The 27,620-nt window shown below is 49.4% G+C and overlaps 2 protein-coding genes across 2 annotated transcripts; both read left to right on the top strand.

Moving 5' to 3' along the window:
* The first annotated feature begins 16,661 nt into the window (after positions 1–16,661).
* Positions 16,662–18,693, top strand: LOC122377019. Its single transcript, XM_043356989.1, has one exon. The coding sequence runs from the start codon at positions 16,666–16,668 to the stop codon at positions 18,241–18,243; it is 1,578 nt and encodes a 525-aa protein (XP_043212924.1). The 5' UTR covers positions 16,662–16,665; the 3' UTR covers positions 18,244–18,693.
* On the top strand, positions 18,361–26,080 carry LOC122377020. Its single transcript, XM_043356990.1, has 4 exons — positions 18,361–18,381; positions 18,811–19,011; positions 19,402–21,969; positions 26,057–26,080. Exons 1-4 carry the CDS (start codon positions 18,361–18,363, stop codon positions 26,078–26,080), a joined length of 2,814 nt encoding a protein of 937 aa, XP_043212925.1.
* The last annotated feature ends 1,540 nt before the right edge of the window (positions 26,081–27,620 follow it).

Raw genomic sequence — 27,620 nt, 5'->3', positions numbered from 1 at the left:
ATTCATTTTTCTTAAGTGTTTTTGGGGACCAAAATATATGTTGCCCCCCTTTCAGGCTTGGGGGGCATGACCCCGTGGGCCGTGGCCCCTTGGATCCGCTAGGCCGAAACTAACTAGGCCGTTTTCAAACGGTCTGATATTTCAGGTCATGGTTTGCAAACGGCCAGTGTTTTCAGGCTGTTTCATATGGCCTGACTGGACCAGGCCGTTTGCAAACGGACCAAATTTTCATATGGCCTGTAACATATATTCATATTTCAACATCTGTTGTAGCATCAAATGCTGATGAGGTGCACTCAAAAGCTGGAATTGGTCCTCGGATACCGTAAGGACCCTTTTAAGAAATAAGTGACCCGACTGACCCCATAGAGATTGGCCTGAGCTCTGATCGAAATAAGTATTTTACTGTTTCGCAGGAAGGGACAAAAAGGTCCCTCATATGCTTCTTGTGCAATTACCAAACAAAACAAGTTTTTTTCAACGCAAACTCAGTGAGTGTTCCTAAAAAATTTATTGCGCATATTCCGTGAATGAAAAATTGCCGGGTCATGTCAGGTCAGGCTGCCAGAGCAAGTTTATTAACTTGACAGTTGTCAGTTCAATCGATATGTATGCAATAAGACCTTCTCGGGTGACGACAAGACATGACGACACTTTATGAAGGAAGCTAGTAAACCCGGTAGTTTCTCCATAGGCGCTGGAACCGGGGGGAGGGGCCAGTGGTGGCAGCTTGCCCCCCCCCCCAACTCTGGGGCCGTGCGGGCGGTTCCCCCACAACTTTCAGACGGAATACCGCCCTTTTTTGCCAATGTTTTCTTTTTTTGTTGAAAAAGCCAAGGGATGAAAAATAAGTGGCCTAAAATCGGTGAGAAAACTAGATTTGGGGGGGGCCCTATGTTGATCTCTATTATGGTGTGCCCCCCCCCCCCAGTCTGAAAGTAGTTCCCGCGCCCCTGGCTTTCTCTACGCTATTAAATCACGCTGCTGATTCTAGTAGGTATAATCTACTACGCAACACCTTCTTACATTAATTTTTCTTCAAGCGTTTTGGGGGGGGGGGCCAAAAGATATGTTGGCCCCCCTTTCAGGCTTTTGGGGGGGCCATGGCCCCGGTGCCCCCCCCCCCTGGATCCGCCAGTGCCCGGTGCAGCCCTGAATGAATTGGGGTAATGTTCGCCAGAGCGAGTCCAGGGGCAAAATGTGGACATTGAATTGCCAGGAGTGTCCTAAAACTGTACCTAACTGTGAGAAACGGAGCAAGCATGCCTTTTAATTGCATTTCACACGAGTGCAAGTTTCTTATGCATTACAACGAAATCTTGCTGGAGTTGCTCATTCTCTCATTTGCTCACCTTCGAGAACTTTGGTCCTCAATCACGGACTTCAGACAGTCCTACTTTAAAATATATGTACGATACACTATCATCAAAACGTGTTTCGCAACTATTGACGACATTTAGTTGACGCCTTTCCACTCGTGCACATCTTCATGCTCTGTCACGGTTCACGATTCGACGCGTGACCGTGCATCTGCGTGGCAGTGAACTCGCGCAGTTGCGCTGAGGCCGACACCGGCTGTTTACAATGGCACGTCGTCGTTACTTCAGGTGTGGCAATCGCCGTCAACTCAAGGCTGTGAGACAGACGCGTCCATGACTTTGCTGTTCTCCCGCTGAGTGCCGCTACCCCCAAGGGGGGGAGGGAGGGGGAGCGTCAGCGGCTGACCTGACCACTGTGATGGTCATCGTTAGAGGTCAAGGTCACGGGATCGGCGGACCTAAAGGAAGGTCTTCAGGTGATTTGGGCAGTGTGGAAACCAGTGAACAAAATAGTCGTCTCTATCATTTGCGATTTTTGAACCATGAACGGTTCAATCCAAGGGCGACATTTCAAAGGCGACAGCAATTGTACTCTCTTCTTGAAGCAAAGTGTGTTGCCAAAACAAAAACAAAAATGTATCGACCCAACTGTATTGTTCTTCATAGTTCAGTCAGAAAAGAAATATCTGTATTGCGTCTCCTTTCGTTTTAGTGACGTTAACCTTCCGACACACGGACAAAGGCATAGATAGCGGCCTGCGTCAATACAAGCACGTATTTATGTGCCTGCACGGATACGTCAAAGGGTGGTTACCTCACACCAACTTCATATCAATGCAGGGTCACACTCCGAGCTTCTGGCAGCTCCTGTTCCTTTTTGTCCACTTCACTTCTGCGCCGTTGGATAAGCGATGACGTAATGCGTCTCCCTTCCACTACCATTACAATTACATAAGTGGCGCTGGAAGATGCAAACTTCGGATGCATGCAAGACCTGTTGTTGAGGTCAGAGTAGAGATAATCAACAAAGCATGCACCGTTTTAATTGTCAACAGTGATTCTTCCTAACAACTAGCATGACTCAGCCAGTTTCATGCGTCTCTTCCTTCAGTTGCTATCGTCAAAGTATATCTAATTGCAGAGTCACTAGTACAGACAAACAAAATAACGAAGTGCAAATGACGAAGAATTGAAATAAAAGATATTCGAAGTTATTTTATCATGGGCGTTGGAAATACACGACTCATCAAAATGCTTATTTTTGAACTCAAACACACAAACAATTAGAGCAAAGAGGAGAAACAGAGCAGCCCAGTGAACCTTACGTGATCTTTTCTTCTACTGCCACGTTCCATCGAGTTGCGTGAACGGCAACATTGTCTTGTCACCCGTGCATCGCCTGCCATTGCAGGGCTCATTGCGTGCTCCTGTATCAGATATCGTGTTTGAAATGGCGTGTGCTGCCCAAACCACTGGTGCCCTGCAGAAGCTCGGGCGCCGGCCAAGGTTCGGAGCACGCTGCTCGCAGCTACACTAGGTCGCGTCTGATTTCATTTAGATTAGGCTGAGTGACCTGTCCGGACACTGGGGTAGATTTTATCAGTTATCGCTTCATTCACCTGTAACGATGTCGGATTACGCAGGGCAGCTGCTGTAAGGTGGGTAAACTGTGTGAGAGGAGAATGAAAACAAAGTGACGGTTGATGTCTCACTCGTGGATGTGCACTGTGCAGTCATTCGGATCATTACGAGCATATCTACAATTGAATTGAAAGTCATGCAACAATGTTTTACTTTTCATACTATGACATAACTCTAAAGCACAGCTAGCGTTTACCTCTCAGCTCAAACCAGGATGAGTCAGTCACCGAAACTAGATGTGAAATATAGAACCTTACCCTTTGCCGACTAGAAAATGTGGTTTGCATTCGTGTTTGTCTCCTATTCGTGCCATGCTTTTCAGATTACAAAGTAGCACGCAGCCTCTCCGCCTGTTCCCCGCTCATGTAACTCTCAATGTCCTAATAACTGGGCCAAACTGTAACAGCCTCCACTGGCGAACCCGCGGGCTATAGGAGCCTTACGTAACCGACCTCTGCATTGGCTGCGGTCCACGCCCAGCGCCCCTCCCCTCCCCCGCCCTCCCCCACCACCCCCACCTCGTCCGGCGCTTCGGGCACTCCTCCCTCCCCCACCACGCCTTTCTGATGACTAGAGGGGGGGAGCAGCAGGAGGTGTCTGACAAGGTCGGGCGCCTGACATTGGGGGGGGGGGGGTGAATCTGGGGCGCCGCCGATCGGCTGACTGGACGCCCCCGGGAGGGTCGTCAGAATGGGCGCCGGTGAGCGCCCAGGAAGGGGAGGGGAGGGAGGCTGGTGATTGATCGATCGTTATATACCATGGACATAGATAGGGATAAGTTGTGTAGGGAGTCTTGTCATGAAAGGGAATGATGCGTGCTTTATTAGCAATTATAATGACATGTAATTATGTCATTGGCATATGAAATGTCAACTGCTCCATGCACTTGATTCTGGATTCCCCTTGCTTCAAAAGATCGTAATAGATATAGGCCAATGCATACATGCCAATACTAGCTCTCCGATGATTATCAATATCACGATACAGCTGATACCATTCAGCACCGTTTACGTGTTACATTATGCCCCGCCGACTCAGTGACTTCATTAGGCAACCAATGGCCCAGATTCCCATTGTCGTCTTGGCTCGCCCGCGTTTCGCCATTATTGGTGACCCGCCTGGTCCGAGCATGACGGGAAAGGTCACCGGCGATGACACTTGATGGCGCGCTTCGCTGTCAGACTCCACAGACGGCAATAAATTCGACTGGTTACATGTGGTTAGGTAATCGGTAACTACACCTCCCCTTACCTGTCCCACCTACCAACCAATGTCATTTGTCCCAAGTCGAGTCATTTTGAGTCATGGGGTTCAAGGTTTCATATCGAAACTCCATTAGTTTTCGTTCTCTTTGTGCACATCTGCCGGTTCTTGCGCCAGCTGGCCATCTGTCCTCTGAGGGTCGACTTTAGAAGAAGAAGCAGCGAGGTGTCACGGTCGTTTGTCTCAAGGTCAAGGCGTCACGGGTGTCACGAACATCTGCTGCAGTCAGCTGACGCCGTCACGGGGCGATGACCAGCGTGTCGCGATGTGACGCCAGAAAACGTGACGTGAGGCAATATGGATTAATTGCAGCGCTGTGAGAGGTGGACGGTGGGCGGGGCCAATCCTAATAGGTAGGTGGGTGTTTGAGCTAAAATGGGCTCTCAGCCATCTGTGCTGGATAGGTCAGTAACCTCCCTGCCAACTGGCGCACGGTGACGGCCCATTTTGAAATATCGACTCTGATCGTTAATTGCCTCCTTGCTTATAGCCGTGTCATTTTTGGGTTCTTAGGACTTGGTAAGCATTACGAAAACGCACATTGGCTCTTACATAGCATCGTCAGTTTTGATTGGAATTCAGCTAATTACTAAAATAACCAATTCAATTTAATATTTGATCTCGTAAACTTGGTTTTGTGAAAGTTAGATATGCAAGACTATTTGATGATCGTTTCAGCTGCATTACGATCTGTTTGTTGAAGCACTTCACCAACCAGTGCTCCCTCAATATATGTATATCAGAGTGACGGGGAACTCCGGCGAAAACCCTGCGCCAGCTGGAGTTCCGGAGTGGTCCGGCCCACACCCGGAGCTCCGGGGTTCCCGGAACTAGGAACCGCTTATAATGAGAAGGTTCGCCCCCGCCTCCACCAATCGCCCCTTCCCGCCCGTTTGCTTCCGCCTGGTATCTAAAACGAAACAGCAATGGCTCATAGAGACTATTTTAGGGATCATGGATACCTTTGCTCGGCGTGGTCCCACCACAAATTCATTGGATGGCTTGGCGAATCTTGGTTTTGGCCGTTGGAGATGACGTCAATGTTTTATGGCTGTGAATATATTTCCCACTATCACCACAGCGACAGCGGGAACGGAGCCCTCAGGGGCTCGCATCTGCCTCCCGAAGCCCTATTTTATTCCCCCGCCGCACGGTTAAACCAGAAGACTATGGGGACTATCACTGAAATCTGGCACCGTTCGGTCCCCGCCATCTATACCATCTTGTCGCTAGGCGGCCGGTGTGCCCTGAGGGCAAATGACGTCACAGGGACAGACCTTGGGTCGCGGGGCCGGGGAGTGGCGGTCGCCTGTCCCGGGTTTGGGAGGATGGCACTTTGGGTCTGTAAAATGCAGGGTGGAGGAAGGGAGAGGAGTTGTGTTACCAGGCTGGGCTGGGTATGGATTGGAGTGAGGAGGAGGATTAGACGGCACACCCATTGGAGAGATTCCAGTCGGGCAAAAACAGCCTGACCTTCGACATCGGACGCCGTTTGGAAGGAAATCTGGGTCACAGGATGGACACTGACAGGGAGAGGGGTGGAGGGCGTGAGAGAGCAGGCGAGAGAAGAGAGAGAGAGAGAGAGAGAGAGAGAGAGAGAGAGAGAGAGAGAGAGAGAGAGAGAGAGAGAGAGAGAGAGAGAGAGAGAGAGAGAGAGAGAGGAAGAAGAATAAGAAGAAAAGACGGGTAGATGAAAGCCTCAGCAATAAGTAATGCATGTACCAAAAAGTTTATGAGATGTGATTTGTGAAAGAAAGAAGAAAAACAAAACGAAACATCAATAAGGAAGGGCAATGACAGCATCGAGCATATGCGAGCACAGCCTCCACCGTTTCAAAGAGCATAATGTCAGTGAATGATCCCGCTGGCGCTTGATACGCCCACTCTGAGTCAAGCTGCCCGATCTGAGAGGAGGCTGACTCAGCGCAGAGGTAGGCCATGACCTTAACGGATCTTCCCATAATGGAGACGCCCTAATAGCACCTCACAATGCATCGGATGCCTTCGTAGCAATTAGCCCGCAGGCTACACAGGCGGTGCTATGAATGGAGCTGCCAGGAGGGCGGTGTCTATCGCATCTGATTATCCGGAGATCAGGATGATATCCTGGCTTTGAGGTGACCGTGTTATGGTAAAAAATGTATGAAGGTCTCAGGTGTTTGATGAGATTATCTAAAGAATGCTATTTGCCGTCAAATTGTTTTGGCGTACTTCTTTAAGAGCACACTTAACTGCTTTACACCTATTTCAGACACCTGCAACGCTGGCGAATTTCCGGTTTCGTGCCGTTGGGTTATATTTTACGCCAAATGCGATTCGATTATGGCATGCAAGTTTCGCAACCGCACCAGCCTGTATTAGTTTTCACTTGTTCCAAAATAGCACAGCAACAACGCTTCTCCAGTAAAATTCGCTGTTACGCAATGGCATGTCTCGCGCTTCACACGAGTCTTCGACGTGGAGCTGGACGTCAGCGAAAGTTTTCGTGAGATTCGCCAACAAGGAAGTGGCGCGGGTGAATGCCAACGCGCCGCACATTCCCATCTGGGACTTTGCCGTGGCTGCGTCGGGCTGAATGTTCCTCTCACGTTGGGTTGTCTTTAGTATCTAAGCTCTTGAAGCTAATTCTGATTGTGGCAATGACCAGGATCGGATCATGATCCATCAACGAATTACAGTGGATTAAATGTCATCTGATGTCAGACCGGGGTTATAAGAAAGTGAACAGGGGAGGTCATTGAGTCGCCAGTGATCTCAGGTCAGACAGGTGACCTCCAAATAGGAGATTCGAGATGCGGTGGTGGTAAATATTGTGTGTTTGACATGGCTGTGTAAATGTTGTCGCTGGCTCGCTAAATTTACCAGCGCTTCTGTCTCTTGAGACGAGCCATTCTGGGTTTACTTTGAGGTGTGTCTTTGTGGGCATATTCAATGAGCATCGTCTCAGAAGCGAACTTTGGTCACGGCGCACTCTGAACAACAAGGTAATAGGAAACGTAGGCTATTTACAGACATTACTCGCGAAATTTCAGGCTAGTAAACAAGCATGACAGGTCATGTGTCAGCTTGTGAGCGATGTCATGGGCGCGTCTGCTTTATTTATAAATCTTAACTACCTATTCAAGGCCCAATCATGATTGGTTTGAAATGACCAGCTAATCTATCCATGATCTAGACTTCTAGCGGGCCTCTCAGTCACCTCAGACTCAGGCCAGTAACCGACAGAAGCTACCGGGCTTGTCTTGCATGTCTCTGCGACCTTTCCTGTCTCGACTGCAGTTCTTTGAACCTCAGCCTTTGGGTGTCAGTGTCTCATCAGCACGCTATTCATGTCTGGGCTGGTCATAAGTCATAACTAGGAACCGCGCCAGCTGCCGACTCGGGTGGTCTATGAACCATCTCACACAACGGAACACTCCCATTTGTCATTTAGAAAGCCTGACTTGAAAAAGCAGCAGCCAGTTTCCTAGATCTCACCAAACGACACTATTTCGCGCTGTTTATCTTATGTGAGTGCTTGCAACAGCCTTTGATCTACGCATTCACATTTGCATTCGCACTGCGCTGAATCGTCTCTGAGACTGATCGATGTGTTCAAATTCAGGACCTGACAGGATCGGGTCCCTGTTGGACACTATCACATGGAATCGCGACAGGACAGGACGGTCTCTCGACAGAGACATCTCTGACCGCAGCGCGATCGCTCGCGACACACGCGTGTCATAATCGCGTCGAAAACGCGCCAGACTGTGTCACCGTCGTGTCACCGTTGTGTCAACGTCGTGTCACAGTGTGCGACCGGCGTGTTAGTGTCGTGTCAGTATTGTAAAGTGCGTCAGCTTCGCGGTAGGTTCTCGACATGTTCGTGGCTCGACGTAACTGTTACGTCCTTTACCGGGAAGGATTGTTACATATTCAGTTGCCTAATGGCGACCGCAGCGGCATGCGACATGGAAGTACGAGTCCACATCAGTGGTCTGAACTGGTTTAGTCACGTGCGGCAGTATGAATGAATTTTCCTCGTTCCATATTTGGAGCACTGTTTTCCTTTACATCGATATATTCATCACGGAATGTAAATTGGACATCTCTCTCGCTTCAATGACTTACAGATGTGCCTTCGTCGGGTCATCTGCATTGTTATCGTAGACATTTGAAAGTAAAAGAGTACGGCCGGCGTCATTGTCGATTTGTCGTTCTGACTCTGAGACAGGGCAGTATATTGCGCCGTGTTTGGTGACAACATTATCAGACAATTGTCGGTTCAGTGAACATCTCACTGTCCATGTTGGGCTAATTCAGATCACAGTCGATTTATTCTGACAACATATTGCGCCACGTCTCATGGCGGACATATTCACGTCATTTCTTCTCGAAGTGGTCAGCTAGACAGTCCATCTCGGGTTAATTCAGATTCAGATGATTTAATTCCACTGTGCGCTGTGCGCAGCGGGAGGCGCCCTCAGGGTCTGCTGTCCCGTCGAGACCTCATCTCAATCCATCAACAGGCGAACACAAGTGAAGAGTGATCGATTCTCCATCCAAAGCCGAAATGAAGATGTGATGTATGATGTTTGAATTACACAAAATACACTGGGTCTCTGCGTTATGACGAATGGGAAAGTCACAACAATGGATACAAGTGTCCGCAATATTTAATGGTATCTGATGGTAGCAATAATTCACGCGTGCAAAAGTGTCCCGCTTATATTACTTAAATTTGCAACACAATTCGTAGAATAAATGACGTAATTTCAAGCATGACCATCAGTCGCTTAGCACGGTAACCCATGTAAAATATCCCGAAACCGACGAACCCGTCATCAACATTTAATCTCAGCTTCTGAAAAATCTGGCTCTGTGTGCAGTTTAGACACCGATGCTATTTTCTTTGTATTTGCCGCTGTATTAGCCGGTGGTCCTGCCTCGTGAAGAGCCTAGCAATCCCGCCAAATCCAGTTTTCCTTTAGATGAGTGGTAAGCCTGTGGCAGTTGCTCATACGAGCACTGCTCTCATAGCTGATAAATTGAGCTGAACCATCCAGCACAACCGCCTAGCTGACCCGCCTAGCTCACCCGCCTAGCTTACCCGCCTAGCTCACCCACCTAGCTCAGCCTTTTAGCTCAGCCTTTTAGCTCAGCACTGTCCCGGCCAGCCACCGGACAGGACGAGCTTCTGTCCCGGCTCATCGGTCATGCTAGGAGCGTTTGATGCCACCGAAAACCGGATAAATTTCGTAAGAGAACCGGCTGATACCATTACACCGCAAAGCTCCAGCTCCCCTTCTGTTGGCGGTCTGGCTGGTGCTTTGTGCTGGGGCTATGGGTTGGTGGTGAGACGCGTCCACTTGGTAAGGAGATGAGGCTTTGAAAGGAGACCTGTGGCAGCCCAGAAACAGACTTATATCATAGCGCCGTAAAGCGAATTCAGCATAGAAAGATAGTTGCCGGCAGCGCCTTTACTCATAGTCTCCGAGCCCTTGTATTCCCCTGAACCATGGACAAAGTGCTAGCTACATATGCGCCACTGCAGTCTCGGAGTGTTATCCCGCTACTCCGCATTGCAGTCGCCAAGTCGTCCTCTGGAGGGCTATGTTCCTGTGATGTAATGAAGTTCCTTGTTGGAATCCCGGCGCCCTTCGCAGCCAACTGTAAATGAAGCCAACAAGTTGAAGTTGAAGATGGTTGTTTTAGATCACCATATATCTAAATACTTTTTCCTTATTATCTTTCCTTGACACGTAAAAGTTATTTTATATCACCTGTGAGTTGTGACAAAACAATCATGCAGTATTTACCTATTCAAGTGTTCGAGAAAACCGTAATTCTATCTGAATCTACAAACATACGCAACCATAATGAAGACACCCATGCATTCCCCTGATTCTAGACGCCTTCCCTGTCCTCACTTTCCCTCGAGGCGTCTCGGACCTGTCTGTTCCAATGCGTCACCGCTCAACTCGAATACATTGCTGTCATCAACACACGTCTGGTACCGAGTGTTTTACTGCTAGGACGAGTCGACGCGTCTTCTTATCGGAGCTATGTGTTGCGCCAGAGTACTTCTCTCATCTCTCTCTCTCTCTCTCTCTCTCTCTCTCTCTCTCTCTCTCTCTCTCTCTCTCTCTCTCTCTCTCTCTCTCTCTCTCTCTCTCTCTCTCTCTCTCTCTCTCTCTCTCTCTCTCTCTCTCTCTCTCTCTCTCTCTCTCTCTCTCTCTCTCTCTCTCTCTCCCTCTCGTCAGACCAGCTCCAGCCCTTTCTGCCACCAACACTGGGGAATTGTTGGATCAAACAAAGCCCTGTTTGCGTTCTGTGGGTTATATAAGTGGCCGCTATCTGGAACAATCGATAAATGCCAGTCTCTATTAGAGAGAGGACGATATTATCAGGTGTAACCTCTCTGTCCGGTCCCCAGAATGCAATTCCGGTACTTGGCGGGGCAGCTCGGAGATAATTGCTGCAAATTTGATACTAGCTAGGTAAATTTCTGGTGGTGGTTGTGTCCGCTGTGTTAGTATAAAGACACAACTACAAAATGTTTGTTTTCCACCAGTTCTTGCTTTGTTTTAGAATGTTTGTTTTAAGGATAGGCTATCATACTTTGCTCAATCAAGTCAAATTCTAGGAAGTATCATTAGAATATATGACCTTCTCCTCGGAAAATGACCAAATGAATGAAAATGATTATTTATTGAGGAATAATCATTCACGAGGTCCGCTGTGGGTATAGGCGCTGCACCGTCTTGCCGGCGCTTCGCCCTCTTGCCAGCAAGCATGTATTTAGATGAATATGCTTTTGCCAATCTGTTTGTACCGAACTTCTGCTCATGTGTACCTTTTAGGGCGTAGCTATATTTTTGCTTTTAAGTGCATGATATCTTTAGGGTGTATGATCAGATGTTTTGTTGATGTTTTGTTGTTCGATATTGCTGTACGATTTGATATCGATACGTTTATACGATTGAAAGCGATGCGAACCTCGAAATGTGATGTTAGCCCTGCATGACGACCACGAGACAAACGAATTTTGAATTTTTCACTTTCTACAGGCAGTCGACAATTGTTGCGCATTTCACTCGCTACTTTTGCCTTGTACGATTTAACGAATTCGATTTAGACGAAGGTCTGTGACCGAAATATCATCAATTCATCAATAAATAATCATTTTCATTCATTTGGTCATTTTCCGAGGAGAAGGTCATATATTCTAATGATACTTCCTACATTTATCATGCTCCTCGCAGCAGCTCTCAACGACATACGAAGTCAAATTCTAATCTAAGGCTGCAATGCCCGGCGGCTATCGTAGGTACATGAAACGAGTAGGTACGCACGCAAGAAGTCAATTCATCCCAAAATAGCCAAACTTCTTTCGCTTCATCTTACGAAAGGTCCGTCCTAAAAATAAGACCGACTGTCTAGTCTGGACGCCTGCTAATCCATAAGGCGTTTGTCTGAATATCACAGCATGCAGACGAGCCTGCATTGAGCGGATAATCCCACGGCGACCTCCCACCCCGGCCGCAAACATCCTGGATGGTCCTCACGCACTCCTCTTCTTCTGCGGCCGGGCCGGAGATTACCTCACAGACGGACCCATCGTGTAAGGGCACGCTATGACGTGTCACGTGACACGCTAGGACGAGTCACGTGACACGCTGTGGTGATACGGACACGGATGTACTGATGATTCACCAAAAAGTCTCAGACAACATCGAAATTGTAAGGGAGAAACCTTTCCACTAGGTAATCGGTGTTATTTTTAATCACAGCGGATGTAACTAGAGTGCGGATGTCTTGTGTGGCCATTACTGCTTGCGCATCTGCAATTTTCTTTCGAAAGGACGTGCAGCGTCGAAATTCATTTGTGTCTTGACCGCGCTTCGTACTTAAAGTAGCCAAGCACCAATCATCTGAGGGTAGGTACATTTTAGGTAAGCACGTCACGGAGGCAGACAATAAGAGCACCAAGGGCAAGGGTGAGAGGTCGTGGAATAATCGCTATAGACGGATGTGCAGCATTCTAAAGGTGGTGTGGTTACCCCCGACTATGTATGCATATGCAGACAAAACATCGCCTTTTTAGGACCACTTTATACCCGGATTCAATATTATACGGGGGTCTTATGACATGCAAATGACGCAAGGAGAGTAAATAGAGTCTAATAGACCCAGCGAATGCATACTCGTTTCTTTTGGCACGAACGTTTGGTGTTCCAATCCAGCCGCTGGGCAGAGTGACTTTTTGTTTGTTTGCGGCGACCCGTTTCGTAGGCCGTCTGATGCCTGCCATTGACCCGTTTCGAAACAAGCTGAGCATTCTGCTCTGTGAGGTAGTCTGTTCTGACCGATTACCTGGACGTCTGGTCAGCTTCAGTATAAACTGCAATTAAAAGCAGGCTGAAATAGCCGGATCCATGCTAGCATTGTTGGATACTGCACCTAGCCTTACTGGGTATCATTCGACCAGCGCTGTTCCGATTTGCCACCTAGCCGGATCCACAGTGTCTGACCCGATCAGAAAACGCCATGGAGTTCTGCGAAATCCCAGACTCTCCAGTCATGCGTCTGTTGGTTGTCACAACATTGGCTGTTATCATGCATTGCCAATAGCAGTGGCGCCTGAGAAAATCCGTGCTATTTCTCCAGACGCACCAACACGCGATTAATGACGTCATCGATACATGGATCCTGTCATGCCACGCAGGCTGTTCATACTGCAAAAGATGGCGGCTGGCTTTGAACAGAGCATCCTGTTCTCCGACGACCGCTTGCTATTTTTGGTATACCTTCATACAAACAAGAACTGGAAAAGCGTGAGCGGAATAGCACGATTATGCAACCTTACCCGAACTTTGCTGCAGAGGCAGCATCGGGACAGTTACATAACGCGTTCGTTTTGCGTCTGGCGCCCTCAGTTCACACATTAGATCACACCAGCCTTGACACGCTCGGTGCGGACTTTCCACGTCCCCTCCTTCTCAGTTCCTAATGCGCCATGACGTTGGTGATCTGGGTTTGATGGCTCCCTGCCAGTAGAGCTGGGCAGGGTCTGCCATGATGCTGCCAAAGGGGATCGAGTCCGCTACTACGAGGGGCGTTCAAAAAGTTCTCGGCCCGACCATGAAGGAGCAAAGATACGATGTCGACTTATAAGACCAAAAATGTTCATTTAGTCAAATAACCAGCGTTAAGACAAAAACATTTCGCGCAGCGCTTCGCGAGAGGCCCCTGGGCCTCCATAGCCAAGTGGGTTTTGGACGCATCTGGCACGTCCAAGACGGCTGCTTTTATCTCCTTGCTGTCAGCGAAGTTGCCACTGCTAAGCAATTTCCTTATGTTGCTGAAGAGGTGGCAACCTGAGGGTGCAAGGTACGGAGAAAAAAGTGGCTGTGGCAACAACTCGAGGCCAGAGCTCACTGCTTCGCTGATCGTCACCCTGCTCATGTGTGCTGGTGCGTGGTCCTGGATCAGGCGCACACTTTTAGTCAGCTTCCCTAGTCTCTCCTTGATATCTGCTGCTCGCTACTGTTATCGAAGGAAGGTGTAGTATTCATCATTAATTGTGCGCCCCTGTTTTAGAAAGTTGACGAGCAGAGCCCCGCCAGGCTCCCAAAATGCAACCATTGTCACCCTGCCGTCTGACTTAAACACGTCGCACACATTTGGTGGCCTTTACTCAGTGTGCTTCCACTTGTGCAACTCGGTCACGCCCTTGGGGTCAACGTGTGACACCCACAATCCCTCCACGGTAACAAGTAGTTCAATGAGCTCTTTTGGATCTTCGATATAGGGACCAAAATTTTCGCGTTACGCCTCCTTTCGAGCTTGCCTTTCCTCTGGAGTCAGCAAACGGGGGATGCATCTTGCAGAGATCTTAAACATATTAATACGCTGTCGGAGAATGGCTTTGAGGAACCTTATAGACACCTCCACTTCTGCTGCGTTGTTCCAGACCAGAGCATTTGTCATTTTTCACAAAGAAGTGCCTATTTTTCATATTTTCTTGAGTCAATGCTGTTGATGGCTGGCCACTGCGGGGGTGACCATTAATGATCCATTGACCAAAATTGAACAGAGATGCCCACTTTTTGACGCTACTGTATGAAAGACAAACCTCAACATGTGTTGGCACTAGCTTTTCGTGAATAACGTTTAGTGCATTTTTCTGCAATGCATGAACCAAATCACTGTTTTCTTCTGGGCGTCGCCCATTCTGACCGGGAATGGCAAACTATGTTACGATTAATTAGCAGCCTGAACCAATCACAGGGCAGATTGGTTAATGGCTACGTAAGTGGACATCCCAATAACACATCATTGAACACACCGCGTTGCAGGCCGAAATTCCAACTCCTTCATGGTTGGGCCGGGAACTTTTTGAACGCCCCTCGTATTACTCTTACGTGGTCTGTTTGGCCTTGCTCCACATTGGCATGCATTATGCCGTACAATTACAAGCTTCCCTTCACGTCTTTCCGCAATCCCATCAACATTTTTATTGCTATATTTCCGGATTATCATATATTCACACATACAGTACCATATACGTAGGTGCCATTTTCTTATCATATTGTTCCATTTTACTCTGAACTCCTAATGAGTATCTTTATCACATCAAGACAATACTGATTACGAGCGAGCGAGCGCAGCGAGCGAAGCGAGTCTTTTCAATATAACGGAAAAATCTCAGTATGAGCGGCCCGGCCCGGCCCGGCCCGGCCCGGCCCGGCCCGGCCTGTAACGCTTTTGAGAGGCTTATATCTCAGCAACCGCTGGACCGATTGGCCTGCGGTCTTTTTTATTGGGTAGCCCCATCCCTTCTACCCCGTAATTGACTACTGTTGATACATCTCAGTGACCGTCGTGGCACGTGCCACGTGAAAAGTCAAGGGTGTTGTGCAAATTCATCAGAATATCGTCATAAACAATTATACATGCACATTGCACAGGCAGCTTGCACTCATTCCTAAGCATTATCCTCATTCCTCATACTACAAACATAACCGGGTTGACCTCGCCCCTCCCCCTCCCCTGTTGAGCGTTCGGGCCGGGCCGGGCTGGGCGGGGCAGCGGTGAACCGCCGAGCTGGCGGGCTGCCAATGCCTCGGGGGGCTTGACCGGCCGAGGTCGCCACGGACGGGCGGACGGGGCCCAGTTGTCTGCCGGAGTGAGTGCTGCCGTGAGCTGCCGTGTGCGCGCCAGTCGCAAGTATCTACCACGGACGTTCTACATACACCGAGTGGAGAACTACCTAAGACGATCTACAATTATCTACTTCGACCGACACAGCCAAACAGACGTTTTGTCGGCAGTGAAGGACATATTCACAGAGGCCAACTTTCAAGGTAAGCCCGGCCGGCCTCTGTATGAACGCTCAAAGAAAATGAACTTATCATTTTCCTAACTCTGTTTATTACTTGTTGTTCCTAAAAGTCCCCTTGTTATAAAACCCAAACCATTTTCTTTGTGGATATCTTACAAATTCCAACATAGAAAAACTGTGAATATTACACGAAGCCGAATCGTCTCGCAAACTGAACGTAAAACCGTGCACATATTGTTATTGCTGAAAAACTATTGACAAACCTGACAACTGATAAACACGGTCGTACAATTATAAACATTCACTAGCACTGCTGAGATTACACACATAGTACCTACTGGCAGCTGGCTACTGGTATACAACACGCCGTACCCAGGCGAATCGGTCTCAGCGGCTGTGAGGTTTTGAGTGCCTTCAGCGTGTTCATCAACAGCATCTTCAACGTGAGGACACCGTTGCTGTCATCCTACAACATCAGCAGTTCATCACGTTCTTCAGAGTGCGGCAGAGTCTTCAACGTGAGGATACCGTTGCTGTCATCCTACATCAGCAGTTCAACGCGTTCTACAGAGTGCGGCAGCGTCTTCAGCGTGAGGATACCGTTGCTGTCGCTCTTCAACACCAGTCGTTCTTCTCAGGGTAACGAACATGGACAAACTGAGGGTTGCCCGCTCCAACGGCAAGCGCGCGTTCACCAGGATCAACAGAAATCTTCTGAAGCAGATCGCTGATGAAGCGGAACCTGGTCTGGTTCAGGATTGCTGGAAGGAGCTGCAGGAAGCATGGTCAGACGTTGAGTCCAAGCACATCGAGTATGTATCGCTTCTGACCTCAGAAGAAGAGATGGATGGTGAAGAGCCGTGGATATCAGAGGTGTATGACAGTTTCTCCAACTCCAAGAAGACGTTCTTCAACTTCATGAAGAACTGCTCCAAGGCCGTGAAGGAAGAACAAACTTCAGTCGACACAGCAAGCATCAAGCGACCAGACATCCAAAAACTGAAGATGCCTCTGTTCTCGGGGTCACAGGATAACGTCATCTCCTTCAACGACTTCTTGAACATGTTCGACGACCTCATCGGAAACAACAGCGCCGACAGCAACACGGCGAAACTGATGTATCTGAAGAGTTACTTAAGAGGAAATGCCTTGGACACAATCAAGCACCTGTCGAACGACGAGAAGAGCTACGAGCTGGCCAGAGTGTTCCTCAAGGAAGAGTACCTGGACAATGATATCGTGGTTGAAGAGCACATCAGGAGGCTGCACGAGCTCACTTCACCGCCAGCAAAGGACTTTACCGCTCTACGGTCGTTCTTCAACACAGCACGTACCTCAGTGTATGAATTGAAGGCATTTGGCTTCGATGCTCTTCAGGACGACACTCTCGGCAGCAAGATCGTCAGCTACATGATCTGTCAGAAACTCCCGACGAACTTCAAGTCGAAGCTGAGCACCACCCTGCAGACGGACTTCCCCTCAACGAGAGAGTTGCTGGAGAACTACAACACGATCATCAAGTCACTGATGAAGACATCAACACCAGCGAAACAGCAAGAGGTGAAGCAAGTCCAAGAGCATCAAGGAGCAAAACCGAAGCCTCCAAGGACTCGTCACCCTCACGGACAGCATCAACTTGATGAGTCTACATCGTCATCTGTGAAGTCGACACTGCAGAGGTTCCAGACGGGCACAGAGAGCGTCAGTAAGCCGACAGGATCTGCAGCGTCCAAACCCGACTCCAAATTCAGAGCGTGCAAGCTGTGTGCAGGTTCACATTCGATGCTCAAGTGCACAGTATACACAACTCCACAATCAAGAATCAGGAGACTGAAGGATCTCGACCTCTGCACCAAATGCAGCGGGGCCCACAAGATAGCTGAGTGTAAGGCCCAGTCAGCTGGACTCACCTATCCCTGCACGATTTGCAGCAGCAAACATCACATCTCGGCTGTGTGTGTTGTTAAGACCGCCGATCACACCCAGATACAGAGCGGCTTGCGTCTCATGTGCAACAACCTACACAAAGGTCAGACTGTTCTACTTCCGTCGATGTCAGTCATCATGCAGGTCAACAATGGCGAGATCTGTGAACGAGTCAGATGCATGATTGACTTCGGCTCTCAAGCATCAAATATCAGTGAAGACCTGGCAGCTCGGCTAGGATTCAACTCAAACTCACCGACGACAGAGTACAATGTCAAGACCTGCATCGGCGTCAAGAAGCAGAGTTACAGCTCTGCCACTTGTGACGTCATCTTCACTCCGACGGCAACAGCAAGACACAGCTTCTTGGTGGATCCCGATATGAACTTGGATTATGACATTCCAGGTGTGAAGTCTCTGGTGCACAAGCTGAAGACTGACGGCGTGCGCCTAGCGGATTCTTTCTTCAACGACATCACCTCCGACACGATCGGCGACTTCGACTGCCTCCTGGGGTCTGACGTCATAGGTGCGCTCAAACCTCTGAGGAGCGTGGACCTCGGACTGGGCACTGCCTTGGAGGTGCAAGATGGACACATCCTCTTCGGCGACATCGACAGCTTCTACAGCGGAGGAAGCCAGGAGGGAGTGGCTGAACATGAAGACAGCACCGATGAGCATCAAGAAGACCGGCACGACACCTCAGCACCGGCAGGGGATGACGAAGCCGATGCCGGCAGCCGTCATCGCGGAAACGCCTCCTATTGACGGTCAACGCGTCTGCTGGAGGACAGCAGATGCACCCACAAAAGCAACAACGACGCCTGCATCACTCACAGGTCTCAGACACCGGCTCCGAGCGGCGAACATGATGATTTGCACAGCATGAAGGAGCAGATGCTGGACGTTGGATGTTCAAGCATCGCGCTTGAACAACAAACACAAACATCCAAACAACAAACACACGAACAACAAACACAAACACACTCGCTACAAACAAACGAACGTCAAACTCAAACTCAAACACAAAACCAAACACAAACGCAGACTCAAACATACATCAACAGTGGGGCCCAACAAACATCAACAATCAAACGACAAACAACCCCAGCACCGATTTCATCAGAGGCGTCCCAGACAACGGAACTTCAGGTGCCTGATCGTTTGTTGGCGGCCTCAGAAGACGTACAGACTTCTTCACTCAGCAACACATCTAGTGCAGCTGAGCCCACCGAGCCACCAACAAGTCTTCTGGTCCAAGCAGTGTTGTATCCGAAGACATCACATTTTCATCCACTTGCTCACACGTCCAGCGACAGTGACGTTGACCTTCAGATAGAACACTTGTTCAGCATCGAGAGTTTGGGCATCAGAGAGGTCAACGAGAGCGTCTCATCTCAGGAACGCCAGCTGGTGGAGAAGTTCACAGAAGAAGTTGAATTCAAGGATGGCAAATACTACATCAAAGTACCATTCTACGACAACGTCAAGGACGTTCCAGGAAACTACGAAGTCGCACTGGCAACGATGAAGAAAGTGCGTGAGAAACTGAACAAACGTGACCTGGCTGACGCCTACACAGCGGTCTTCGAACAACAGCTTCGTGATGGCATCATAGAAGAGGTTGTTCCAGAGCAAGCGACATCCAACCAGCGGGTCTTCATTCCACATCATCCTGTTGTGAAGACTGACCCTCAAACAACGACGAAGGTGCGACCCGTCTTCAACTGTAGTTTGAAGATTGGAGACAAACCATCTCTGAACGAAGCCTGTTTCCGAGGAATCGACCTTCTCAACGATCTCGTCACGCTCCTGCTGAGATTCCGTACGAATGACTACGTTCTCCTATCCGACATCGAAAAGGCCTTTCTTCAGGTCTATCTGAAGCACGAGGAGGACAAAGACAGGTTCTGCTTCCTATGACAGACTGATGAAGGCATCAAGACCTACCGCTTCAGAACCATCCTGTTTGGACTCAACTGTTCTCCATTCATCCTGAATCACATCATCCAACTCCACCTGGAAAGGTACTCAAGCTCAGTGGCTGCAACCGCACTGAAGGAGTCGCTGTATGTCGACAACTTTATCTTCTCAACATCAGATCCACAGACACTCTTCAACATCTACAACAACAGCCGACAGATCATGATGGAAGGAGGCTTCAACCTTCGCAGCTGGATGTCAAACCACCCACAGCTGGTTGACATCATGGCATCTGAAGACACCATCCATCAGCATGACGCTCCCGTCGAGAAGGTACTGGGATACTTCTACGACTCCAAGCAAGATGTAGTGTCACTGGCCGACTTCAGCTTCGAAGAGCGACCTCAGGGAATCACGAAGAGGCAGCTGCTGAGTAATATCAGCAAGGTCTTCGATCCTCTATCTCTGGCCCTACCTGTGACTATCCGAGGACGGCTTCTCATGAAGCAGGTCTGGAAGGACGGCACGGCGTGGGACGAAGAAGTTACGCCGGAGGTATACAGAGACTGGAAGCTGCTGAAGAATGATCTCAATTATCTGCGTGAAATCAAGTTTCCCAGGAAGACTGGTGACACGGAGATCGGACAGCCGACCGAGCTTCACCTCTTCTGCGACGGAAGCAAGACGTGCTACGGGTTCGCCTGTTACGTGAAGCAGGAGAACTCCGAACCACAGCTAGTCTTCGCGAAAAGCAAACTCGCACCCGACGACAAGAGCATCCCGCAGCTGGAACTGCTTGCAGTTTTCCTTGCACTGAAGTGTCTTCCGCTCATACTCGACTCAATCAAGATGACTGTCGATCACTTGCGACTCTGGAGTGACGCCCAGGTTGTCCTCGAGTGGTTGACCTCAGGCTGCAAGTCCAAGAGCAGGTTCACCTCCAATCGCCTGGAAGACATAACATCGATGAAGCTGAAGCTGCAAGAACAATACAACTGTGACATCTCGCATCACTACGTGGCTACAACCTCCAACGTGGCCGACATGCTGACCCGCGGATTGACAGCGAAAGAGTTTGTCAAGAAAACATCACTCTGGCTACACGGACCAGACTGGCTTGGTGGAACGTCAGGACAGTGGCCAACAGGCCCACTCTACTGCCTGTCAGACGAAGCAAGGAGAGCGGTTGATCTGCAGAGTCAACAAGTCACGATTGAACCATCTGAGCAACAATCAACTCAGCCAATCATCAACGTCAACGACTTCTCATCACTGAAGAGGTTGTACGGTGTGACAGCGATGGTATTCCAGTTCATCAACAAGCTGAAGCACAGGCAAGCAGATGCGAGGGAGCAGGCGAAGGTGTACTGGCTGAAGACGATGCAGGAAGAGTCCTTCGTCACTGAGATCAGCTACCTGCAGGCTCGTGAGAAGGGCAAGACAACGAAGTCAACGATAGTGCCCAAGTTGCTGACCAGCTTGAACGGCTTCTTGGATGAAACAGGAACCCTACGATGTAGAGGAAGACTATCAAAACTCAACAAATACTCCTACGCCGTCCATAACCCAGTTCTTCTCTCCAAGGATCATCGGCTGACTGTACTGATGATTAACGACCAGCATCGACGCTGCAAGCACCTCGGTGTCGGCACGACGCTGACAGAGTTGCGGGAGAGTGGACACTGGATACCAGGCGGACGTCAGGCTGTGAAACGAATCATCAAGGACTGCATCACCTGCAGAAAGCTCAACGCCCTTGCGTTCGACTACCCCAAGATGACGAGCCTGCCGAAGGAGCGTCTCTCTTTCATCAAACCATTCAACAACACCGCGATCGACTACACCGGACATATCTTTGTGCAAGACGAAGGCGGAGACATGAAAAAGATGTATGTAGTATTATACACGTGCCTCGCTATCCGCTGCATTCACCTGGATCTGGTTCCGGATCTGAGCCTGAAGTCGTTCCTACAGTCCTTCAGGCGTTTCTGTAGCACGTACTGTGTTCCAGAATTCCTGTACACTGACAACGCGAAGCAGTTTCTCGCCAGCCAGAGAGTCCTCAACAACATTTTCATCTCTGATGAGTTTCAAGAACATCTCACCCAGCACAACATCAAACATCGCACCATCCCAGTGTATGCCAGCTGGGTTGGAGGCGTGTATGAACGACAAATCAAGACGGTGAAACACTGTTTGTACAAGTCAGTGGGCAGGGCGAAGCTAGACTACTTTGAGCTTCTCACTCAACTGATGGAGATCCAGAACATGGTGAACTGCCGGCCCATCACGTACGTCCACAGCGGGATCGACGACATCGAACCCCTGACACCCAACAAGATTCTCAAACTTCACACCAACCCTAGGCTTCATCTGGCGGAGTACCCTGAAGATGCTGATCCACTCTGGACTTCCACGCCAGATGACACACATCAACAGCTCAATAACACTCTTCAAGAACAACAACGACTTCAAGACCAGTACAAGAAGATGTGGCACAGCGAGTACCTGCTGGGACTCCGTGAAACCACCCGTGACATCTTCCAAACTGACTGGAAAGACAAGATCTCGGTCGGTGACATCGTCCTCATTAGCACAAAGAACAGACCAAGGATGTTCTGGCTCATGGGCAGAGTTCTGCAACTACTCCATGGAGATGACGGAAGGGTTCGTCAGGTTCTCCTGAAGACCAGCGCAGGGCGAAAAGAGAGGTACTCAGTAGCTCACCTCTACCCACTAGAGATCCAGAGCACACACACAGGTCGAGACGTCACTGAGGATAACTCCCGACAGGATGCTGAACCAGCCCGTGAGGATAAAGGCGCAGCAGCACAGCAAGAGCAAGCTCCAAGACGCCCAACGCGGCAGGCAGCAATCCGGCAAGCTGATCTCGTCAAGTCTCTGGTACGAGACGGAAGAATATAGCCGACACGTTTCACCAACATACCTGATGCTAAACTCTGTTTAGCATCTGTCAGCGGGAGGGTGTGCAAATTCATCAGAATATCGTCATAAACAATTATACATGCACATTGCACAGGCAGCTTGCACTCATTCCTAAGCATTATCCTCATTCCTCATACTACAAACATAACCGGGTTGACCTCGCCCCTCCCCCTCCCCTGTTGAGCGTTCGGGCCGGGCCGGGCTGGGCGGGGCAGCGGTGAACCGCCGAGCTGGCGGGCTGCCAATGCCTCGGGGGGCTTGACCGGCCGAGGTCGCCACGGACGGGCGGACGGGGCGGGCGGCCCAGTTGTCTGCCGGAGTGAGTGCTGCCGTGAGCTGCCGTGTGCGCGCCAGTCGCAAGTATCTACCACGGACGTTCTACATACACCGAGTGGAGAACTACCTAAGACGATCTACAATTATCTACTTCGACCGACACAGCCAAACAGACGTTTTGTCGGCAGTGAAGGACATATTCACAGAGGCCAACTTTCAAGGTAAGCCCGGCCGGCCTCTGTATGAACGCTCAAAGAAAATGAACTTATCATTTTCCTAACTCTGTTTATTACTTGTTGTTCCTAAAAGTCCCCTTGTTATAAAACCCAAACCATTTTCTTTGTGGATATCTTACAAATTCCAACAGTGTTCAAGCTGTTTTGCAAAAGTAGTGATTTTTAGAGGCTCATATCTCAGCAGCCGCTTGGGCGATTGGCTTGCGGTAATTTTTGTAGGGTAACAGCATCCCTTCTAACAAAAAAAGGATACCCCCGATGCATGTGTGTCACCCCCAGTGCACGTGCAAAATACAACAATAAGAGGTGTCAAATTTGTTCCCATTTTAATAACTCGGTAATTACTGGGGCGATTTCGCTGAAACTTGGCAAACAGGTAGGCACCCACCAGACAATGCATTCCCATGTGTTGCGGTTAAGGTGCTACTGCACGTGCGCACGTGCAGGGGGCGCTTCCAGATCTCGAGAACGGCTGGGCCGATTGCGCTCAAATTTGGTACACGGTTGGGGACCAGTTAGTAGGGTGCCGTGCAAAAGTCAGTTTGGACCCCGTTTGCACGTGCGCACGTGCAGAATGTCGCTTCCAGATCTCAGGAACGGCTGGGCCGATTGCGTTCAAATTTGGTACACCGCTAGCGACTGTTTAGAAGGGTGCTTTGCGCAAGCCCGTTGGAAGTACCCTCTCGCCCTTCCGCACGTGCAGGGCTCACTATCTCACTCGCTCGTTCTTCGCCCAAAAGGCGTTTTACTGGTACTTATGAGCGAAATTCAGCTGTGTACGCCATGGCCTTTTCTGCATCAGATACGGACATGGGCAGTCTGCCAGCATCTGATATCAGCACCTCGATAGACGATATACCGTCAACAAGTTCACCTTGGCTGGTGAACTAGCCCATGACCTGATTTCGTCTGGCCATCAGTCGCTGCTCTCGAGTGTTCTGATGACGACTTGGTGCTAATATTTTTACACCATGACCAGGAGCACGGTCAAAGCTTGGTCAGCGACGAGTGTTTTACGGCATTGGCTAGCAAGAACTTGACGTTCCCGGACGTTCCCCTGTTTGCAATGTTCTTCAATCAGTCTTGCACATGTTTACTTTTCGCATTCCTACCACGTGCCTTTCACAGTAAATCACCCCTGTGTTGTTCCTTCCTCGCTGCGTGCTGGTCATGATAATCGATCAGTGCCATACAGCGTCCCTCTCGCTTCGATACACCATTGTCCTGCGAAGGTCCGTGGCCGCAAACACTTCCACTGTCGCTTCCGCCTCGTGTTGTTGATGGTGACGTAGCAGGACCGATGAGGGCGGGAGAAATCGACGTGTCGCAAACGACTCCCAATATCGACCGAGGAAGCCCGGAAGTAGAGTGGGAGAGTGACGTCATGACGTCACTGGAAAATTCCCAGTAATAGGCCCGAATTTTGCGGCGGCTTTCACCTGGCTGGTTTTCTCCACTAGCAGAATCTTTACATTTGCTTAGAACAACCTCATCTTTCACGAGGCCTGTTTGTCTTTCTGCGGTATGCGAGAACACGTCACGCCATCAGCACGCATATACGAGCTATGGTTTCCATGGCAACCGGTGACGGTTTGGCAGCTGACCCTGACTGTTAACCTCTGGCCTCTGACCCCTGTTCTCTGACCCGCGGCCGGTCCCATCCACGCATCCTGCTCTACGCGTCTGCCGCTATGTCTTCCACAGGAGGCAAACGACCCCCATTTGCTCGAAGGCCGTCCGTCCGCCCACCGATTTAATGCCAGGGTGTCCTCACGTGATCCGACTGCCTGATAGCACGTGACCAGACGGTAGACGCTGCGTTCAACTCGCATGACCCTGAATTTGAAACACGTGACCGGGCAATGATTTGGAGATAGTTGGGACTCAGACAACATGTAATGCGTGAGTAAGGGGCGCATTCTGGTTTGAATTCACATGTTCAGCGCAAAAGAACTGCTGGTGGAGCTTTTCTGTCGGACTGTGCCGATAATGATAGGCCCCTTAGAGATCATAGATCGCCTGACATCAGCGTTGCAACTACTGCCCTGCAGTTGCAGAACGTGCATGACCACGCGAGCGTGCAGTCCGCACTGTCAGGTGCGGCTTTAATTTCACTCAAATGCGATGCAAGGCCAAGGACAAATCGGTGGATTTGCATTCGTCAAAGTGCGGCTCGGATCTACATAAAGCGGACTGGCTCCTACATCCGTAATGTCTTATCTCCTCGCTCCTTTACGTAAAGTGGGGATTTGACCCTTTTTAGACATGCTGGCATTGCTGGCTTTTCGCTAAAAGCAGAATTACAACGTAGGAGGAATGGCCTCCGAATCTTCCAACGTCGTAGGTACAAGACGTTCTGGGAGGACGAAACGCTGCAGAAACACATTCAATATTGCGAGATAGGAGAGGATTTTGGAAAGATACTGATTCGATGCATAGCCAAGAACATATTTGACAAATCAATGCATCCGAACTCTAGTGTTATGGAAACTATATGTCGACATATTCGCATTGGACCTAAGCCTCCTCCTGCATTTCAAATTTCTTTCTTCCCCCGCAGATGTATCAAATGTCCTTGTCTGATATGACATTCCGAAGTCACCTCTCGGGCTTCCGGTATTTGAACAGTTTTAGGGAGAAGCGTGCGCCTGTTTGAAGCGCCAGAGAAGGCTCTCGTGTGACCTTCCAGCCGTATGCGTGCTTCCGTCCGTCATTGAGGGCTCTCTCCCACACCTGTCACACCTGCCAAGACTGTCATCTGACAAACCTGTCACGTCTGCCAAACCTGTCACCTGACAGCAGACGTCTGTCTTGGGCCGTTAGATAACTATCGGGGATATTTGTCACCTCTCTGAAAGCTGTGAATGCCTTGAAGTGGTCGAGTGGAACAGCTTAAGATTCCTTGGTTATATAAGTCAAGTGTCTCAAATGCTTGCATTTTTAAACATGATTACCTACACTGATATGTAATATGTTTCTAGTGCACCCAATTCCGTTGCGCCCAATAGTCTATCTCGCATGTTCCGAATTCCGCTTGCTTTTGCTTTTCAATACTTGACTTCAGATCCAATATACCTCATTCGCTTTTTTCTTTTTGCATTTCCACGATCACTTCCTCACCGAAGTAGTGCTGTCCCAATTTGTTTATCCCTGATAGTATCGTGTCCCGTTGTCTCTCGCCTGCCTTCCTTACGCGTCAGTTTTCTCCGGGCGTCGGACAGTAGAGTGCTGCTATTTTCGCTGTCGGGTAGGTCGTAGACGAGTCTGGATTCCGGAAGAGGTGCTCCATCCCGTTCGAGGACCTTGGTAGGACGCGGTGAACTGTTTATGGAGAACATTATAGCCACTAGGCTGGCGGAAGCACTTCCCATACAATCGTAAAATGCGTAGCTCCAAACAAACAAAACCACACAATAGGCCTCTGCATGTTTCGCGGTATTTTGCCTTGGAATCGATTTGCATTGTTTATATATATTTGTAGGGCCTAACTTGAGACCATAGATAACATGAAGCACGCTCCATCGCTTCTGAGCCCACGATCCACGTATGATAATTGGCCGTCTGCAAAATATGACCTTGTTTACAATATCAGGTAGTTTGGGACAGGAAGTGCTTGGTTCTTCCTTTTACTCCCACAGAGTGCAATTAACTACCTGTAAAGTACAACATAAAATGCATGCACGGAATATTGCAAGGAAAATGCAATGCATCTATGTAACCTGAAGATGCGCTGACAGTATTGAAGAGTCAGAAAACGGATGGAGACAAACTCCTTCCGTTTCTCGGCTCCACACACCTTCACGGTGTCTGAAGGTCAGCCATGAACCGTTTATAGCGCGGCTGCAGAGGGAAGTCATTTCGAGTCCCCTCGGGCTACGGGAAGGTGGTGGCAGCATCACCATTTACCGCCCTGCCAGGACGACCTGCTAACCTAGTCTGCTATGAGGGTGACAGTGTGCACAGTGCATACCGCCGTGCATTTCTAGTGTGCACACTGCACACTGTGCAATACGCTACATCCATTTCAGCCCAGGTCAGATGAAGCGGCGGTACATGTTTTATTTTGAATACCTACTTCCCCTTCGTTCTTCCTCCCATGTTTTTTTTTTAAAGGATTGTATTCCATAGTTTACCAACAGTTGCGAGAGATCCACATTTTTTTATTTGAGCAGCAATTGTCAAATTATAATTAATGCCGTGGTGACAAAACTATCCGGAACTGACCTCCAGAAGGTCCAATGTCAAACCGACGTGTGTGAGATCATGAGTTGTCAAAGCACATCTCCGGCTGCAAAACAAACTTTGCTGACACGTGCATGAATTACGGAAGAAATCACAGGTCTACTTGATATTTGCTCCGAGAATATCGATTTACTGAAGTCACTGTTGACTTGTGTTTTTGCTATCTCATGAATAGTGCTTCCTTCATCAAGGCGCGCACAATGTCCTATCCTCCCAAGGTTTATTGAGTGGTCTTTCAGTCGATTCTGTCAGTCGTCGCTAACCTATTTGACCTTACGCCTCCGTCGGCTCTCCTCTCACTCAGCAGCACTTTCCGTCACCATCGCTGCGTCTTTTACGCGAGGATGCGCTCGTCTTTTGATGGCCAGCGGTGCGCGTTCAGGGTCTAATTTGGGTCAATGTCGCGCAGTGCGTCACAGAGGAGGGGAGGGGAGAGGTCCTCAGCCGCAAGGGAAGGGGGTTAATTAGAAAACGGGTTAGCAAAAAGACGGCCAGCAATGCAACCAGTTGCAGCAGGGATTC

Source organism: Amphibalanus amphitrite, unplaced genomic scaffold, assembly GCF_019059575.1.
Source record: "Amphibalanus amphitrite isolate SeventyFive unplaced genomic scaffold, NRLGWU_Aamphi_draft 002458F_arrow, whole genome shotgun sequence".
NCBI classification, from domain to species: Eukaryota; Metazoa; Arthropoda; class Thecostraca; order Balanomorpha; family Balanidae; genus Amphibalanus; species Amphibalanus amphitrite.
The sequence above is the reverse complement of the archived record's forward strand: the minus strand, read 5'-3'. Positions and strand labels throughout refer to the sequence as shown.